Below are 14,767 nucleotides of genomic sequence, written 5' to 3' on the forward strand. Positions count from 1 at the left end.
CGGGGAATAGATCCCCGACAATCTCCCCCAGCAGAGCTGGCTGAAGGGTCTCCGTTAGCGGGGTCGCCTGTGGGCGCAATTTGTCTCGCGCCCACTTATACGGCCGGCCCCATGGGTCTCTTTCGATACCCTCCACCAGCTCCTCGAAGGCTTCCTCCTTGGCCCGACCGATGGCCAGCTGCAGCTCCTTACGGTTTTCCACATACACCGCATACAGCTGACCATCCCTCTCCTCGTCCCGGGGACTGCGCCGCCTGCTTCGACTATAGGCCCTTCGGGCCGCGTTGCAGGCGACGCGAAGGGCGGCAATCTCCGCCGACCACCAATAGACCGCCCGCCTAGGGGGGGCTCGACCTACGCTTGGCATGGCCGCCCGGCACACCGCTGTGAAAGCGTCGCCGAGACGGTCAGCCGCGTCGTCCACCCCCATTCCGTCTAGAGGCGGGAGGCTCCAGCGGCCGACGATGGCCGCCTCTTCCGCCAGCTCCCGGTCAAGCCGCGTAAGGGCCCAGCGCGGGAACCGGCTGCGCACCCGGGACGATGATGCCGCCTGACATTGGGGGGCGGCCGACACCTCGAACCGAATATACAAGTGGTCCGAGAGTGTCTCCACCCCCCCTTCCACCCTCCAGTCCGACACGGAGCGCGCGGCGGAGGGGGTGGCGAACGTCAGGTCCACCACCGATCCGCCCGTCCGTCGCACGCACGTGTGGGCTGTCCCCCTGTTTAGGAGAGACAGCCCCGCGGCCAGCGCCCACTCTTCCACCTTTCGCCCCTTGGGCTCCGTGGCCGGGTTCCCCCACGCCGTTGATTTGGCGTTGAAGTCACCGGCCACGAAGACCTTTAGGGGCGCTAACCGCCTTATCTCCGGCCCCAGAGCATCCAAGAACCGCTCCAGGGCCGGCAAATCCCGGTTCGGGGAGAAGTAAACACCAATTATGGCGTACTCTCCCCGAACCGCCACCACAAAGCCGTTCCCTCTCTTCTTAATCGCGAGGGGAGGGGCGGCACCAGGCCTAGCCACGATGGCCACGAGGCCATCCAGATCCCCCGCCCAGTGGGGCAGGGAGGGAACCGCGTACGGCTCCGCGACCACCGCGACATCCAAATCCCACTCCGCCATGGATTGCAGGAGGAGATCCTGCGCCCTAGCGGAGTGGTTGAGGTTGGCCTGGAGGAAGGTGACCCCCATCACTCCTCCATTTGGCCGACTGGCGCCTCCCCTTGCCTTCCCTCGCGCGGAGGAGGGGACGGTCCTTTCCCTCGGATCGGGGGTGGGTTGCAGGCCCTACCCCCCATCACGTGGCCCGCCGGCTTGCCGGCGTCGCGGCATACCGCGCAGCGGGGCTCCGCTGTGCAGGAGGCGGACAGATGCCCTGTCTCCCCGCACCTATAGCAGAGCCGGCTGCGGTCCGTCTGCGAGGGGCACAGCGATGCAGTGTGCCCCTTCCCCATGCACTTGTAGCAGTGCATGGGGCGCGCCTCCAGGTGCCGGAGCTGCACCCGGCTCCAGCCTACCGTGAGGCTGCCCGCCTCGATCAGCTTTTTGGCCGTCGTGACCGGGCAGCGCATCAGGGCAGAGCCAGAGCCCCGCCAGTCTGAGCGGATTTCACCCACCCAGACCTGGTCCTCCGTGCAGCTCCCGGCTTGCGCGACCGCAGCCTTTATCCGCTGCGCCGTTGCCGCATCATTCAGTCCCGTCACGCGGAAATCCGCAGTTTTGACGGGCCTGAAAACGTCCACGACGCCGGCCAGGGCCACCTTCAAGGCCGAAGCAAGTGCGTCCGCCTTGCCTGAGCTAGAGGAGCCGGGGACCTCAATTAATCTCGCTCCGGTCGCACTCGGGCGAATCCGAAGCGAGCCAATGCCCAGCTCCTCCAGGTTCACCTCTTGCTCGGCCTTGAGGAGGGCGGAACTGTATGTGGCCCCATTTTGCACTGCCTCCGGCTGTAACTTAAGAATTACAGCCGAGGAGCTAGGGGCCGACAGTTTTTTCACCACCCTCAGTGGCGCCGCCTTGGGGGACTCCTTGGGCACAGGTGTAGGCGCCCCCGTGGGTGCCGCCGCAGGCTTGGGCACGGTCGCGGGGGGCCCCTTGGGTACCGCCGCAGGCTTGGGCTTAGATTTTTTGCCCTTTCCCTTTCCTTTACCCCTCCTCCGAACTTCAACCCAAGGGAGCTCCGGGGATTCGTCGACCAGAGTTGCCGAGGTCGTCGGCCCAACCTCAACTCCAGGGAGCTCCGGGAACTCGTCCGGAACTGCAGAGGTCGACGGCCCCCACTCCATCCCCTCCTCAGCACTTTCCCTTCTACGGCCTTCCATTCCCGTCCGCTTAGGCAGCAGCGCCGGACTCAAGCCGGAGGCCTCCGCAATGGCCGCCCTAGTGGCCCTCGCCACCCTCGAACTGTCACCCGCCAGAGGTGGGCGGGTGACCATCCGAGGGAGGCAAGTCTTCAGCTCTGCTAGGCGGCCATCTATCATTTTGGCTATGGAAGCCTCCAGCCTCTCCATCAGCTCTTTCTCCGCAGGTGCACCTGACCGCTGTTCCGCAGCTCGCGCAGCCTGACTGGCCTCTCGGCGGGCCTCCTCAAACCCACTGCGGAGCGCAGCGACCTCTGCCCTCATGTTGGCCACCTCTCTTTGGAGACGACCGTTATCGGCTCTGAGACGCCGGACCTCATCCGACTCACTACGCGACACCAGGGTGTCCATAATATCCCTGATGTCCGTAGAGGCCCGCAAAATTTTTGCGCTGTAGCCCCCTTTGAGGGAGGTGGTCTTTCTGACGAGGCTGGTTATAATTCCCAGCCTCTCCACCGCGGTGGCCATAAGTCCCTCAGCACCCAGGGCACTGAAGTCCCGTACCTCAATGGGCGCCACATCCGACCCTTCGTCCCCACTCGGGTGTTCTCCCCTCCGGAAGGCCCGAGTCCCCAGAGTGGCTGAGAAGGAGGCCTCCACATCCTCCTCCCGACTCCTTCGCGTTTCAGCCCGGACTCCCGTCATATTCGAGGCACCTCGAGCCTTCCCCCTTTTTGCCTTCGACAATATTTCCGGCCGTGTCCACTCAACCTCCGTGTCCGAACCGGATCCGGACCCACTCGCCACCTCTGAGTAGAGGCGCTTGGTACCCAGCACCGATTCGGGCAGCGAGGTGATGGAGCCCACACTTCCCAGCGGATTCCACAGCCTTCCTTGGACCGTTCCTTCCCCTTCCGATCCACCGCGACTTCCTTCATGTTCGGGCCTGGACCGCTCCTTATCACTTCCGTCCTTCCCGCCCGAACTTTTCTCTCCCCCCACCAAACTCTTCCCCCCACGCTTTCCACTCCTTCCCTTTAGTTGGCCCTGAGAAGGGCCGTTTGATTGGCCCTGAGAAGGGCCGTTTGGGTGGCCCTGAGAAGGGCCCTTTTTCAGGAAACGCCCGGAGGCGTCCCGCAATTGAGTTCCGTTCATTTTAGCGCAACGATTGCTCCTTCTTGCACAGTGCCAATTAGCCGTCGGCCTGCCACTCCGTTACGGTGGTCAGGACGCGACGTTGCCCAGGGGACGCGACGAGGACGCTAGCACTGTGGGGTGTCCCCCAACCTAACCTAACCTAACCTAACCTAACCTAACCTAACCTAACCTAACCTAACCTAACCTAACCTAACCTAACCTAACCTAACCTAACCTAACCTAACCTAACCTAACCTAACCTAACCTAACCTAACCTAACCTAACCTAACCTAACCTAACCTAACCTAACCTAACCTAACCTAACCTAACCTAACCTAACCTAACCTAACCTAACCTAACCTAACCTAACCTAACCTAACCTAACCTAACCTAACCTAACCTAACCTAACCTAACCTAACCTAACCTAACCTAACCTAACCTAACCTAACCTAACCTAACCTAACCTAACCTAACCTAACCTAACCTAACCTAACCTAACCTAACCTAACCTAACCTAACCTAACCTAACCTAACCTAACCTAACCTAACCTAACCTAACCTAACCTAACCTAACCTAACCTAACCTAACCTAACCTAACCTAACCTAACCTAACCTTTTTTTTTTTTTTTTTTTTTTTTTTTGTTTTCGCAGGGGAATGCATTTACGCACTGAGTGTGGGACTCCTGGGCAGCTAATCGGCCCAGACTACCCACTAAACCCCTGCGGATGCCATCGGCCGCTTTACAAAGAGGCGCCTCGGATCTAACTAGCACAAGGCGCCTCAGCGACTGGCCGGTCTCTTTCACCAGAGACCGGACTCTCCACTCTCAGGGGCCCTCCGACATCTGGAGGACCCCTGCCGCCGGGTGGGACCTCTGTCCCACCGATTCAGGGGGGGCGCCCGCAGGCGCGCCCCCAACCACCAAGGCGAGCCGCACGCCATCCAGTCCGGAAGCAGACCGGAGGCAGCGGCTCTCCGTCTTATTCGGCCGCAGAGGATAGGGACAGCGGCGCACCGTAATACCGGCAGTCCTCCTCCTCTGCGGCCCCACCGACCACCATGCCTGCGCCATGGCCGCGCCTCATTCGGCCGCAGAGGATAGGGACAGCGGCGCACCGTAATACCGGCAGTCCTCCTCCTCTGCGGCCCCACCGACCACCATGTTTGCGCCATGGCCGCGCCTGGTCGCGGAGGATAGGGAGAGCGGCGCACCGTAATACCAACCCCTCCTCTTCCCCCGCGACCCCTACCACGGCTGTAAGAGTAGAGGGCTTAGCCCCCTTCTCTCACAGCCACTGAGCCAATTGGCTCTCCAACCTGGGTTACCCGACATGGGTAACCCACCACCAGTTGCCAGGACATTTGCCAACGGCTAACAAGACCCCTAAACGGGGAGTTATTAACCGTCGCCCAGGGTGCACCAGCCCAATAACTTGTCAGCCGCCGCTATCACCGAATCAAAGATCAAGTGACAGAAGCAAACCTTCAAATCATCGAGCCAACGTGGAGGTTTCCTGACAGTAGCACCCCAACCTAACCTAACCTAACCTAACCTAACCTAACCTAACCTAACCTAACCTAACCTAACCTAACCTAACCTAACCTAACCTAACCTAACCTAACCTAACCTAACCTAACCCAGTCTCCCCGCCGCGCGCGAGCTGAACGCACATGGTCCGCGTCGCTCCGCGCAAAAAATTCCCCATTTTTCGTTTAAAAAATTAATACCTCCGGATCTAAAAGTGCTACAGCTAAGTGAGATACCTTAAAAAATGCGTGCATATTAGTGCTATAAACTGTGTGTAGTGTTATAAGTGTAGATTTTTAGTAACTATTTTTAAAAGTGCAAAAACTCTAAATTTTCGTTGACTTTTTTCATATTAAAATCAATAAAAAAACCCAGTGGACAGATATCTTTATGATTCATATACCAAATTAAAGGTTACAACAGTGCGCAACTTTTGACATATAGTACAGTGATATTAAGACAATAGTGTAACAACAGGAAACCCAAACATTTTCACTTCTAAAAATTTTAAACTTCAAAAAATTTTTTCTCTGGAATAAGATCGATAACCCCACTTTTTTGAACTGCTATCTTATGTGTAAAATCAGTGACCACAATTTCACCAAATTTGAGACATTTCTGCTGAGCCATCAGGTGGCTATCACAGAAAAACGATCACAGCCAATCAGCGGTTTTCTTGTGTTTGCGGCTAAACCCATGCACCTACGCTAGTGGTTCAACTGCCTCCTGAAGTGCGGTAAGAAGACGCATCTGAAGGCAGTTTCACCAAGTTCCTGGGATCCCGCGTTCCTGAGATACAGCCGTTTTTCCTGCCGAAATTCAACATCTGGCGACTTCGCGTCATCACACACCAGGACCCTGGAGCCCCAGAGCTGAGTGACATAGTTGAGCCCCTAGTGCATCTATCTGACCATAATTGTGCCAAATCTGAGAATTTTCCCTGCCATAGTTCCTGAGATAGTTCGTCCTAACCAAAAAAGAGAACACTTTCTCGACGACTTTACGTAATTTCAAACTGAAAAATCACTTTTCTCCTACGGGATTTTTGGACAAACCAACAATATACATCCATAGTCTAGACCTAAAAAATAAGTTTCACGCTGTTTTTGGAATTTTATACCCAGTACTTTCTGAGATATTAAGCTCGTAAAATCGGAAATTTTCACTACTTTTTCGCATTTTTGGTCAAAATTGCACTCTTTTCCAATAGATTAGACCCACAGAAGTACACCTACGCCATTTTTGAAATCTTTTCTCAACTAGTTCCTAAGATATTAATTTATAAAGTTAAAATATTTCTCTTATCCTTTTTTTTTTTTTTTTTGTAAAGTCATTTTTTTCTTTCATTTACCATGGCTAGCGTTAAAGCCACCTTGCCCACCCCCCCGACCCTCCCCAATTTGTCAGAAAACCCCACAGAAAAAATATATCAGCTAGCAAACATCATTATTGAAGCAATCAATCAAGGAAAAAGCGTCACAGCACCCAATAAGAAATTAATAGTAGAAGCAGCAGAAGCTATTAAGAGCACTACGATAAGAATCACATCGAGCAATAGTGAGAAAAGCTCTCAGGACACCCCTAACCCCCTAACCCCAAACCCCACTATTCAGGAAGACACTCTCAGACGGGTTTTTAGGGAGGAGCTTGAGGCGTTCCATACCCTCTCTACTCCCTCCAAGGCCCCCACATATGCCTCTTTGACCGCCAAGACCCCCACTAAACCAGCCATTCTTGTCAAGACCCCAACCCCCGACGGCGACAACGCCAAACCAGCTATACAGACTCTGAGAGAACAAATCTCATTTAAAGATAAGAACTTCGCCCCTAGCAAAATAACCCAGATTACAAAAGACAAACTTATAATAGAAGTTGAAAACCCACAACAACAGAAAGAAACATTAGAGTACATTAACCAGTTCGAACACCTGAAAGCCTCTATACCAAAGAAACGTAAACCACTGATTATTGCAAAGGGAATCCATAGCCGAATAAAAAGAGAAGAACTTATACAAATCATCACAACACAAAACACTCTCCCAACAGAATCAATCAGGCTGTGCTACTTGACTAACAACAGGAACCCTAAACTATACAACGCCGTACTAGAAGTCGACCCCTCTGTTTACGCCCGTATCATCGGACTAGAGAGGATCGCTGTTGACTTGCAACGAGTGCACGTAGCCCCCCAAACAAGATTTATACAGTGCCACTCGTGCCTCCAATTTGGACACACGAAAAACAAGTGCACATCCAAAACTAAACCGTGCGCACACTGTGCATCCCCTGACCACCAGATTGACACCTGTCCAACCAAGAACGCTCCAGAGTCAGCCTGCTGTTACAACTGTGCAGGCAAAGGCCAAATAAGGAACATCCAAGACACACAACTCAACCTAAACCACTCCGCAACCGACCATAAGCTGTGCCCTAGAATAAGGGCAGCCATAAACAGAATAGAAGAAGCCACTGACTTTGGATATTAAACAGAAACGAAATTCCTCCAAATAAACCTCATGAAGAGCTACCGCACGCACCACGAATTCATTCAATATTTTCAAAAAGTTAAAGCAGCAATCCTCATTAAAAACAAAATTTCAGCCCTCGGAATGGCACAATCCTCCAACAGTAACATAGCGGTAACACAACTAAAAATGGATTACAGGAAATAACAGGCCATCACATTAATAAATTCTTCCCAAGTTTAGAACAATTAAAAAAATTACAGAAAAAAAAAAAAAAAAAAAATAGCACCGAATTTTGAAACTACTCAACTTATAACCTAGCATACAACCCATGAAACACCTAATAGAACACTGCCCAAAATTTTACAAATCAAGAAACGAACACAAAGAAGTAGCCAGGATCTACAAGATAGACCCATATGACCTATATCAAATTCATCACCGAGACTCCACCATCAAGACATTAGCAACCATTTACACAGCATACTAACTAACTTGAAAAAATTTAACCTACAATTGTAACTAGATTAATAATTAAGTGATTATAAAATAAACGCCACTGTATCAAATCGCAGAGGCAACAAAACTGTAAAATCAAAGACAATTGCTTATGTAAAACTACGATATATATTATGTAAGAAACTCTGTAATAATGCTCGATAATAAATTCCTCCCGGATGTCGTGTAGCATCCAGGAGAAATCTAAAAAAAAAAACCTAACCTAACCTAACCTAACCTAACCTAACCTAACCTAACCTAACCTAACCTAACCTAACCTAACCTAACCTTTTTTTTTTTTTTTTTTTTTTTTTTTTTTTTTTTTTTTTTTTTTTTTTTTGTTTTCGCAGGGGAATGCATTTACGCACTGAGTGTGGGACTCCTGGGCAAACGGCCCAGACTACCCACTAAACCCCTGCGGATGCCATCGGCCGCTTTACAAAGAGGCGCCTCGGATCTAACTAGCACAAGGCGCCTCAGCGACTGGCCGGTCTCTTTCACCAGAGACCGGACTCTCCACTCTCAGGGGCCCTCCGACATCTGGAGGACCCCTGCCGCCGGGTGGGACCTCTGTCCCACCGATTCAGGGGGGGCGCCCGCAGGCGCGCCCCCAACCACCAAGGCGAGCCGCACGCCATCCAGTCCGGAAGCAGACCGGAGGCAGCGGCTCTCCGTCTTATTCGGCCGCAGAGGATAGGGACAGCGGCGCACCGTAATACCGGCAGTCCTCCTCCTCTGCGGCCCCACCGACCACCATGCCTGCGCCATGGCCGCGCCTCATTCGGCCGCAGAGGATAGGGACAGCGGCGCACCGTAATACCGGCAGTCCTCCTCCTCTGCGGCCCCACCAACCACCATGTTTGCGCCATGGCCGCGCCTGGTCGCGGAGGATGGGGAGAGCGGCGCACCGTAATACCAACCCCTCCTCCTCCCCCGCGACCCCTACCACGGCTGTAAGAGTAGAGGGCTTAGCCCCCTTCTCTCACAGCCACTGAGCCAATTGGCTCTCCAACCTGGGTTACCCGACATGGGTAACCCACCACCAGTTGCCAGGACATTTGCCAACGGCTAACAAGACCCCTAAACGGGGAGTTATTAACCGTCGCCCAGGGTGCACCAGCCCAATAACTTGTCAGCCGCCGCTATCACCGAATCAAAGATCAAGTGACAGAAGCAAACCTTCAAATCATCGAGCCAACGTGGAGGTTTCCTGACAGTAGCACCCCAACCTAACCTAACCTAACCTAACCTAACCTAACCTAACCTAACCTAACCTAACCTAACCTAACCTAACCTAACCTAACCTAACCTAACCTAACCTAACCTAACCTAACCTAACCTAACCTAACCTAACCTAACCTTTTTTTTTTTTTTTTTTTTTTTTTTTTTTTTTTTTTTGTTTTCGCAGGGGAATGCATTTACGCACTGAGTGTGGGACTCCTGGGCCGCTATCCAGCCCAGACTACCCACTAAACCCCTGCGGGTGCCATCGGCCGCTTTACAGGGAGGCGCCTCGGATCTATCTAACACAAGACGCCTCAGCGACTGGCCGGTCTCTTTCGCCAGAGACCGGACTCACCATTCTCAGGGGCCCACCGACACCTGGTGGACCCCTGCCGTCGGGTGGGACTAGTCCCACCGATTTAGGGGGGCGCCTGCAGGCGCGCAAGGTAGCGCCTGCGTCGCGCCCCCGTCCGCCTTCTGCGGATCGGCTCCGCGAGGGGGTGGTCCTCGCGGTTCCTTTCCTCGGCCTCCCTCTGTGACATAACAGTCTCACAGAAGGAGGCCACTGCCGCCCAGGCTCCGTCACTCCCGAGCATCGCATTGACGACACTCGGGAGCGACAGATCCACTCCACCGAGCACTGCCACCAGATCGTGGCGCTGCCGACTCCACCTGGGACACTGCTCTAGAACATGTTGAGCAGTGTCCCGAGCCTCGCCACAATCGTGGCAGACCGGCTCGGTCTCCCGCTGGGCCACGCGGTGCAAGTACTCACCGAAGCAGCCATGCCCGGTGAGCACCTGCGTCATGCGGAAGGTGAGAGGCTTGCGCCGCCTCAACATCCATCTCTCCAGGACCTGGCGCAGGGCCTCCACTGTGCGTACACCGTACGTTGCCCGCGCCAGGTCTGCCTCCCACCTCCGCATGAGTTCCGCTTGCCCTCGCAAGCGGACCCGCCGGACTATCTCAGGCGAGGGGTGCTCGCCGATTTCCCTCCTGTTCGCCACAAAGTGGTAAACCTCGGCGAGCACCTCCGCCACCAACTCCCACGGCGGGTCGCCCGCGAGGGCTGTGGCCGCAGCGTACGCCACGGTACGGTACCCCCGTATCGCCCTTACCGCGATCACCTTCTGCGCCTGCCGGAGAAGGCGCTTATTCTCCGCGGCAAGGGCGTCCACCCAAACGGGGGCGCCGTACATCGCCATACTCCGGCACACGCCGGAGTACAGCTTCCGTACAGCGTCGCTGGGCCCACCCAGATTGGGCAGGAGTCGGCCCAGCGACGCAGCCGTCCTGACGATCCTTTGCCCCAGCTCTCGGAAGTGGGGGACAAAGGACCATCTCCCGTCGAGGATGAGGCCCAGGTATTTCATCTGGGCACTCACCCTCAACTCCTCATGACCCACCTGGAGGCGCGCCCCTGGGGGAGGTCCTCGCGTCCGGGCCCCGCGGAAGAGGAGGACTTCGGTCTTATCCAGTCGGACCCGAAGCCCCAGCCTCTCTATGCGGCCGACCAAAAGGGCGAGGCCCGTTTCGGCCAGCCGCGCCGCCTCACCGAAGTTCGCACCCCGGGACGTGAAGAGAGTGTCATCCGCATAGCAGATGACACCCGTCCCGGGGGGAAGCCGGCACCGCAGGACCCAATCGTATGCGATGTCCCACAGGATAGGGCCGAGAATCGACCCCTGTGGCACACCGCATCCGACGCTCCGCCGAACCATACGACCCCCCCCGTCCTCGTACAGGACAACACGATCCTCCAGGTACACCCCCAACAGCCGCCGCAGGTACGAGGGCACCCCAAAGTACCGGAGTGCCTCCCGTATTACACTGTGCGGGATGCTGTTGAAGGCGTTGGCGACGTCTAAAGACGTCGCCAGGGTCACATCGCCTTCTCGATCCGCCTCCTCCGTCACCGACCGCAGACGCCTGAGGGCGTCGATGGTGGACCTCTTGGCCCGGAATCCGTACTGCACGTCAGAGAGACGCGGTCCCGGGCCTTCCTCCACATGCCGAACGAGGCGAGAGGCCACAACGCTCTCTAGGGCCTTCCCAGCCTCGCTCAGCAGGACCAGAGGTCGCACCGCCGAAGCCGAGTCCAAGGGCCGGCTCCCCTTCGGAATAAGGCAGAGCCGGCCCTCCTTCCATAATTTCGGGAACTGCCCCTCTCGCAGACAGCGGTTGAGCAGCCCCCGAAACTCCTCCCCGAGGTGCACGAGAATCAGCGCAAGCACTTTCCCGTGCACCCCGTCTGGACCCGGTGCCCTCTTCCTTGTCTGGAGGCGGTCGAGGACCACCTCCATTTCGACGTCGGTGACGGGAGGCGGATCCGCCTCCATCTCTTCTCCCTCCGCGTCAGGCGGCTGTCGGGCCATCCTCGGAGGAGAAAACCCTCGCGGATTGCCGGGGAATAGATCCCCGACAATCTCCCCCAGCAGAGCTGGCTGAAGGGTCTCCGTTAGCGGGGTCGCCTGTGGGCGCAATTTGTCTCGCGCCCACTTATACGGCCGGCCCCATGGGTCTCTTTCGATACCCTCCACCAGCTCCTCGAAGGCTTCCTCCTTGGCCCGACCGATGGCCAGCTGCAGCTCCTTGCGATTTTCCACATACACCGCATACAGCTGACCATCCCTCTCCTCGTCCCGGGGACTGCGCCGCCTGCTTCGACTATAGGCCCTTCGGGCCGCGTTGCAGGCGACGCGAAGGGCGGCAATCTCCGCCGACCACCAATAGACCGCCCGCCTAGGGGGGGCTCGACCTACGCTTGGCATGGCCGCCCGGCACACCACTGTGAAAGCGTCGCCGAGACGGTCAGCCGCATCGTCCACCCCCATTCCGTCTAGAGGCGGGAGGCTCCAGCGGCCGACGATGGCCGCCTCTTCCGCCAGCTCCCGGTCAAGCCGCGTAAGGGCCCAGCGCGGGAACCGGCTGCGCACCCGGGACGATGATGCCGCCTGACATTGGGGGGCGGCCGACACCTCGAACCGAATATACAAGTGGTCCGAGAGTGTCTCCACCCCCCCTTCCACCCTCCAGTCCGACACGGAGCGCGCGGCGGAGGGGGTGGCGAACGTCAGGTCCACCACCGATCCGCCCGTCCGTCGCACGCACGTGTGGGCTGTCCCCCTGTTTAGGAGAGACAGCCCCGCGGCCAGCGCCCACTCTTCCACCTTTCGCCCCTTGGGCTCCGTGGCCGGGTTCCCCCACGCCGTTGATTTGGCGTTGAAGTCACCGGCCACGAAGACCTTTAGGGGCGCTAACCGCCTTATCTCCGGCCCCAGAGCATCCAAGAACCGCTCCAGGGCCGGCAAATCCCGGTTCGGGGAGAAGTAAACACCAATTATGGCGTACTCTCCCCGAACCGCCACCACAAAGCCGTTCCCTCTCTTCTTAATCGCGAGGGGAGGGGCGGCACCAGGCCTAGCCACGATGGCCACGAGGCCATCCAGATCCCCCGCCCAGTGGGGCAGGGAGGGAACCGCGTACGGCTCCGCGACCACCGCGACATCCAGATCCCACTCCGCCATGGATTGCAGGAGGAGGTCCTGCGCCCTAGCGGAGTGGTTGAGGTTGGCCTGGAGGAAGGTAACCCCCATCACTCCTCCATTTGGCCGACTGGCGCCTCCCCTTGCCTTCCCTCGCGCGGAGGAGGGGACGGCCCTTTCCCTCGGATCGGGGGTGGGTTGCAGGCCCTACCCCCCATCACGTGGCCCGCCGGCTTGCCGGCGTCGCGGCATACCGCGCAGCGGGGCTCCGCTGTGCAGGAGGCGGACAAATGCCCTGCCTCCCCGCACCTATAGCAGAGCCGGCTGCGGTCCGTCTGCGAGGGGCACAGCGATGCGGTGTGCCCCTTCCCCATGCACTTGTAGCAGTGCATGGGGCGCGCCTCCAGGTGCCGGAGCTGCACTCGACTCCAGCCTACCGTGAGGCTGCCCGCCTCGATCAGCTTTTTAGCCGTCGTGACCGGGCAGCGCATCAGGGCAGAGCCAGAGCCCCGCCAGTCTGAGCGGATTTCACCCACCCAGACCTGGTCCTCCGTGCAGCTCCCGGCTTGCGCGACCGCAGCCTTTATCCGCTGCGCCGTTGCCGCATCATTCAGGCCCGTCACGCGGAAGTCCGCGGTTTTGACGGGCCTGGAAACGTCCGCGACGCCGGAAAGGGCCGCCTTCAAGGCCGATGCAAGCGCATCTGCCTTGTCTGAGTTGGAAGGGCCAGAGACCTCGATTAGCCTCGCCCCGGTCGCACTCGGGCGAATCCGAAGCGAGCCGATTCCTAGCCCCTCCAGGCTCACCGCCTGCTCGGCCTTGAGGAGGGCGGAGCTGTATGTGGCCCCTTTTTGCGCTGCCTCCGGCTGTAACTTGAGAATTACAGCCGAGGAGCTAGGGGCCGACAGCTTGGCCGCCCTCGCTGGCGCCGCCCTGGGGGGTGCCTTGGGCGCCGTTGCAGTGGCCTTTGTTGGGGCCGCCGCCGGTCGCTCCGCAGGTTTGGGCTGGGACTTCTTTCCCACGCCCTTCCCCTTCCCCCTCCTCCCCCGGACTTCGACCCAGGGGAGCTCCGGGCATTCGTCGACCACAGCTGTTGAGGTCGACGGCCCGAAGGGCCCCCACTCTGTCACTCCCCCAGCACCTACGCCCTTACAACCCCGCCTCTCAGAGGCCGGGCGTGCAGGGGCCCGAACCTCCAACTCCACCACCGGCTGCTCAAGCCGCGGCGCCGGACCCAGACCGGAGGCCTGATCAATGGCCGTCCTTGCAGCCCTCGCCACTTCGGAGTTGTCACCCGCCAGAGGTGGACGAGTGGCACTCCGAGGACACCCAGCCAGTCCTAACGCTGCCAGACGGCCATCAATCAATCTGGCCATCCTCTGCTCCAGCTCATCCTCCACTGGAGCAGCCTGCCGCTGCACCGTCCGCGCAGCCTGAGCAGCCTCACGGCGAGCCTCCTCGAACCCCCGGCGGAGCGCAGCGACCTCAGCCTTCATAATGGCCACCTCCCTTTGGAGGCGACCATTATCGGCCTTAAGGCGTCGAACTTCGTCCGACTCGCTGCGCGCCACCAGGGTGTCCACGATATCCCTGATATCCGAGGAGGCCCGCATAATTTTGGAGTTAAAGCCCCCCTTGAGGGCGGCAGTCTTTCCGACGAGGCTGGTTATTATACCCAGCCTCTCCACCGCAGTGGCCATGAGTCCATCAGCACCCATGGCCCCAAAGTCCCGCGCATCAATGGGGGCCACCACCACATCATCGTCCCCACCACTCGGGGGTCCTCCCCTCCGGAAGGCCCGAGCCCCCAGAGAGGCCGAGAAGGAAGCCTCGGCATCCTCCTCTCGACTCCTCCTCGCCTCAGCCCGGGCCCTCGTCAGGTGCGAGGCACCCCGGGCCTTGCCCCTCTTCGCCACTGACTGTGCCCGTGGCACACCGACCTCAGTGTCGGTGCCGGAACCAGTCGCCACCTCAGAATAGAGGCGCTTGTTGCCCAGCACCGACTCCGACAGCGAGGTGATGGAGCCCGCACTTCCCATCAGGCTCCCCATCCTCTTTTGGCCCACAGCGAGGCCACTCCCGTCCGTTTCCTCCCCAGCGGAATGTTCAGACCCTGAACATTCCAT

General features: G+C 57.8%; 2 protein-coding genes across 2 annotated transcripts; both read right to left on the reverse strand.

The window, feature by feature from the left end:
* Nucleotides 1-1,191: 1,191 nt before the first annotated feature.
* Nucleotides 1,192-3,456, reverse strand: LOC128672150 (uncharacterized). The gene has a single exon (XM_053749095.2). The coding sequence runs from the start codon at nt 3,454-3,456 to the stop codon at nt 1,192-1,194; it is 2,265 nt and encodes a 754-aa protein (XP_053605070.2).
* A 9,295-nt stretch (nt 3,457-12,751) lies between these two features.
* LOC128672152 (uncharacterized) lies at nt 12,752-14,767 on the reverse strand. The gene has a single exon (XM_053749098.1). The coding sequence runs from the start codon at nt 14,765-14,767 to the stop codon at nt 12,752-12,754; it is 2,016 nt and encodes a 671-aa protein (XP_053605073.1).

The sequence above is a fragment of the Plodia interpunctella genome, chromosome 8 (genome assembly GCF_027563975.2).
Source record: "Plodia interpunctella isolate USDA-ARS_2022_Savannah chromosome 8, ilPloInte3.2, whole genome shotgun sequence".
In the NCBI taxonomy this organism is placed as follows: Eukaryota; Metazoa; Arthropoda; class Insecta; order Lepidoptera; family Pyralidae; genus Plodia; species Plodia interpunctella.

Excerpts from the sequence above, each read along its gene's own strand:
- LOC128672152 (XM_053749098.1), bottom strand. The coding sequence starts at position 14,767 with ATGGAATGTTCAGGGTCTGAACATTCCGCTGGGGAGGAAACGGACGGG.
- LOC128672150 (XM_053749095.2), bottom strand. The coding sequence starts at position 3,456 with ATGAACGGAACTCAATTGCGGGACGCCTCCGGGCGTTTCCTGAAAAAG.